We start from the raw sequence: 5,212 nt of genomic DNA on the forward strand, positions 1-5,212 counted from the left end.
TATTTCCGTGTGGATGCAGTGTGGGTTTGTACAAGAAAGAAGGTTTAATTCGTATTTAGCGTGGTAAGTCTGTATGCTTTTAAATGATCAAAAATTAAGAAATGGCATCATTGTGTCTGTCTTTAAGATCTGAGGTTCTTGTGCTTGTTGAGTTAAAAAATACTTTTTCATCTTGATCAAAATACATTGCAATTTCCTAATGGTAGAGTGAAATACCGTTATTTTTCTTCAAAGGAATTCTCAAACCTTTTTCTGAGCTGCTATCTGAATATAATATAGAAGCTTACGAAATTTAGTTAACTACAGAATTGCAAAAAGTTGAGACTAGGAGACAAACAAAGGGGGGTTCACGGTTGGCGGAGGAGCGGAATTGGCCCTTTTTTCGTCCGGAATGGCGGAACTTGACGAAAATCTGGACGGAATTGCGGAATTTAGGTGCACTGTCGGAGACAGAAAATTAAGCTTTTTTAGTCCGGAAAAACGGAATTTAGCAAATAATAGGAATTTGCATAGTATAGTCAAAATTTCCGGAAATTTCGAGAAAGACATTGCATTTTAAAGAAATTTTTGGTGACGGAATTTCGGTTTTCTTTTGGACGGTATGGCGGAAATTGGGGAAAAAATGGACCGTAAGCCGGAATCGAAGACCCAAACAAGGGAATCACAACGAAGCAACGAAATTTCGATTTCGTTTCATATAATACGACTGTCTTTGTTTTTTGAATGAAATTCCAACAAAAAATATAAGTAATATACTTTTGATACATCCTTGGACATATTGCTTTGATTTAAAGAAAATACTTCATATCTAAAGTCTGTTCACGATAAGTGTTCACTCTTTTTTCTTTTACCTATAACTTTTGAAGGAATTCTTCAATCTTTATAAATTTGGTATCGTTGGAGAGATATTTGTGAGTGGAACAATTTGAAATAAAAAAGTCTTTAAAAAAATTCTAAAAACGAAGATGAAAATAGAGAAGAAGAAAATGAAGATCTTGTAGAAAAGTGCTATAACTTTCATTTTCACTGGAGAGATTCTTTTATCTTAGGAGGTCATCACTGTGAAGAAAATTCACTGAAATATTTATTCAATATAAAGTTATGATACAAAGTTAGTAAGTGATTGACCCCAAAAAACAGTCAATTAGCTTATAACTTTGTTTGATATTATTTGACCAAGAATATATAAGACCATAGGTCTATGGTCTTATATATTCTTGATTTGACTGAATGATTTTCTTTTGAGAAATTTTTTCACAGTGATGACGTTCGATGATCAAGGTTTCACTTCAGTGAAAATGATAGTTATAGCACTTTTCTACAAGATCTTCATTTTTTCTTCTTCATTTTCATCTTCATTTTCAGAATTCTTTTAAAGATTTTCTTATTTCAACTTGTTCCACTTACTAATATCTTTCCAATGGCACCAAATTTATAAAGATTGAAGAATTCATTCAAAAGTTATAGGTAAAAGAAAAAAGAGTGCACACTTATCGTGAATAGACTTTAGTTATAAATCATATAAAAATGCTATCAGTGAAAATGGTCAAATTCCCATACAGAAAAAAAATGGCCAACTTTTTGTGTTCTTCTTCCTCACAATAGTTCAACCAGATTTTGGTCTGTGTACGTGAGCTTCTTGTTGTTTGGGTTGTTTTAATTCCTTGATATCACAATTTGCACCATCCCCTGACGCATGCTCACAGATCTTTTCATTCCCAAACTGATCAGTCACCAGCACTTGTAGCGTGTCAGTATCGGGAAACTCCCACGTTCCAAAAGCAAACATATCTCGATTAGGACCTGATAAGACGGTTGTGACATCTTGGTGACCAGAATTGTCACCATTGCTCCATTTCAATTCGTAGGTACCCAACAAGCGGAAGGTTCCCTTCCACTTATAAACAACGTCGATTTTCTTACGCATTAAATCAATAGTGATTTGCCTACCTGGTTCAACTTCGACTGCAACTTCAGTACTATCGGACGTCTCAGTAGTCTTGGTTTCACTGCGCTCTGAACTGAATGAAAACGATGACGATACTTCGGCTGAAAACTCAACTGCTGCTTTTTGACCAAAGAAGGTTGATTCATATCCAGCAGTGTAGCCAAGTGTGAGCCCAACATCAAAACCAGTTCCAATGGTAAGAGTTTTTTCAACAGCGATGGTCACTGATAAGGATTTGGTGCAGGTGTATTTGACGTTCGATTGGAAGCATTGGACAGGGTGAAAGTCCTTGACTCGTTCTGGTTTAGCGGTTGTTGGTTCAGTTTTATCCTCAACAATGAAAGACACTGGACGCAATTTTAATGCTTCTTCTGGTTCTGCTATGTTCTTGCATGAATAAGATTCACTCTCTGGTGTCTCATCTTTAGCATTCATTGAACATTCTTTGTAGCCTCCAGACGATCGTTTGGTCTTGATTACAAGTGATGGATTATCGATGAAAGAATTTCCATTGTAAGGACCCATCTGGCAACATTTAAATTCCTCAATACATCCCAATCTTTCACAGCTACTACGATACAAACCAGAGATGAAATAACCAGCATTGCACTTGACCCATCCTTTGCGATCAAGTGAATCCCAAGCATTATGGTTATAACATCTTCCCCAGTGTTCACCTTGTGATCTTGGCTTGCAGCAATAGAATTCTTCCAAATTTTTAAGACCATAGCCAGAAGTGGTGTAGACGCCGGAAATGTAGTAACCAGCTCTACAGCTCTGCCATCCTTTATTGTCAAACTCGTTCCATAGATTCAAAGTGTAGCAATCGGCTTCCCCACGCATCGGATGTAATTCTCTAGGTGCTGTTTTACACTCTCCTGATTCAAGACGGCCGAGTCTTTCATCAAAATAATTATATTGGCTTCTATAAACACCAGTTAGAAAATGTCCAGCTTCACACTTTGACCAGCCTCCGTTGTCAATAGAAGACCACCAGTTAGCTTGATGCGTATTTTGTTCTTGCTCATGAATATATTGATCTTGCATGTGGTTCCTATAAGCTTCGTTAGTTCGCCATAGCAACGCCAAACGTCTCAAGACTTGCTTAGCAACATCGATGTCTCCAACAACAGAGACGGAGTAGGCATTCTCACCACCGCAACATGATTGAGCATTATAACATTGAGTATACGATCGACATTTAGTGCGGCATTCTGTATCATTAACCAAATGACCTTTAGGATAGACATTCCCGCAAAGACATTTAGAACCTTGGGTAGCTGCTAAAATGTAACCAACATCTTGGCAGATTCGTTGACACCTTGCATTAGAGCTTTCTCTTCCCATATCGGTTTCTTTTCCAGAGTCAGGAAATGTATCGAAACAGCCTTCAACTTTGTAAGATTCGACGGTCTTTTTCGATGGTTCTTCGACTTCAAATTCATTGGTGGTGTCGTTAATGGGAACAGCAAATGTAGTTCTGAATACCATCACGAGAATAAAGATGCTTGGTAAGGGCACTGTCATGCTAAAATGAATGGTAAGTAGAAATTAAATGTACTGTCTAGTAAAACTAGATTAAGATAAAAATCTTAAGTCATTAAAAAAACTCCTGTTGATACTCATTTTTTTTGAATGATGAAAATACAGCTACGAGACTATGGGCCACTTTTCAGCGTAGTCTGGTCACTCCCGGGTGAGATAAGGGGTTGTTTTAACAAGTTTTTATCTCCAAGAAAAAAAAGAAGATAACACACCTTTTCAACCGTCCTCGCGTGGTCAGGCGCGTGCCATTTAAGAGCTCCGACCATAGTGAACTTTAATATTTGCCACGTACAAAATTTCTACTTGATGTAGCCCACAAAACTTTAGCATGTTATACATTTTCTATTAGGCCAATTATCCTTGAGTCTGAAAATATAAGAACCGCAATGAAAAAATTTGATGAAGACGAAAATGAAGACTTTTGCAAAGAAGAGTATTTCAACTTTGAAGAGCTTTTTTTCGGCGAAGAAAAAACATTTTGAATTTTTTTTTGCTGTAGATGGTGTATCTTTTACTGAAAAAAATAAATTTTCGAAAAATTTTTCTAAAAGCTTATTTGTCTCAAAATCTTGAAAATAGTGCTTTTTGACCAATTTTTCATCCAAATTTTTCGTAAAAAAACAGCCATAAATTTAGAAAATTTTATTCCCAAAATTTTAAAACAGTTAAATTCTTTGCGGACAGTTTGAAAAAACTTTGAAACAAAAAGGTTAATTACCCATTAAAACTTAACACTTTTTATAAAAGAAGGTGAGGCAACATATTATTAACGTCTTTTTAAAGTTCATAGCGTCATTTTTGCAATTAAATTCTTAATTACTCTTAAGGGATTTGACTAAAAAGCAATTCATAAAGGAAATTCTTTGTTAAGAGTGTTAAAGAACCTAAAACATAACTTTTGTGTTCAAATACTAAAGTCAATTTTTCGACTATGGTCAGAGCCCTTAATTATGTAATTGTCCCCCTAAACTCGATCCAATCCTTTTTTGACACATTTTTCTATTGTCTATAGATGCGAAAAAAGGACTGGGACGGTTTTAGTGGGATAAAGCGGACAAAAAAATGCCTGCGCGGCAACTGGCAGCTACGGTCGAAAAGGTGTATTCTGCAAAAAATCAAAAGAAAATTAACAACGATTATCAAACTTACTTTGCAAAAAGGTTCTTCATTTTCCATGGACAAAATCTGCCTTGATGGAATGCGAAAGAAAATAAAATTCCAAAGGATGATTTACAAAACAACAACATTTGTGAAAACTAACCATGCATGTAGTTTAGTCACACTTCTAGTATTTGTTCAGCTTTTATTTGTTTACGAGGGAGATCTTTATCATTCCTTAGTTCCTTATCACGCATTGGTATCATGCAGAAAATGATCACCACTGCTGGGCTACCACAGCGCCCTTCGACGCCCCTTTTGGGGTGTTAAACGGAGGTCAGGGAAATATTACACGGAAAATTTATGTTAAAATCGGCCAAAAAATTAAGAATTATGGTCATGAGCTTGGCAATTGAACCTAGAATGCTTTTTTTTTAGCTTATCACCATTATATTGCCAATTATTCCCCAGAAATGCTAAAAGATTCCACAAAAATGCTTTGGGGTATGTATTAAATGCTAGATTTTGGCTGGGTTTGGACCCAGACCTAAGAACACCGTAAGAATATTTCAGGATGATTTTTCCCAAAAACTTAGGAGTATTCATGATGAATTGAAAAAA

General features: G+C 35.9%; 1 protein-coding gene across 1 annotated transcript; it reads right to left on the reverse strand.

Moving 5' to 3' along the window:
- Positions 1 to 686: 686 nt before the first annotated feature.
- Positions 687 to 4,709, reverse strand: LOC136817919 (uncharacterized). The gene is made up of 2 exons (XM_067074260.1): positions 4,643 to 4,709; positions 687 to 3,476 (listed from the first exon to the last, which is right to left on the reverse strand). Exons 1-2 carry the CDS (start codon positions 4,660 to 4,662, stop codon positions 1,607 to 1,609), a joined length of 1,890 nt encoding a protein of 629 aa, XP_066930361.1. The 5' UTR covers positions 4,663 to 4,709; the 3' UTR covers positions 687 to 1,606.
- Positions 4,710 to 5,212: the final 503 nt, after the last annotated feature.

Source organism: Clytia hemisphaerica, unplaced genomic scaffold, assembly GCF_902728285.1.
Source record: "Clytia hemisphaerica strain Z4C2 unplaced genomic scaffold, Clytia hemisphaerica genome assembly, whole genome shotgun sequence".
NCBI lineage: Eukaryota > Metazoa > Cnidaria > Hydrozoa > Leptothecata > Clytiidae > Clytia > Clytia hemisphaerica.

Bases quoted from the DNA above. Each gene is read 5' to 3' on its own strand.
- LOC136817919 (XM_067074260.1), bottom strand. From the start codon at position 4,662: ATGAAGAACCTTTTTGCAAA. The intron at 3,477-4,642 runs GTAAGTTTGATA...CATTCATTTTAG, and splicing joins ATGAAGAACCTTTTTGCAAA to CATGACAGTGCCCTTACCAA.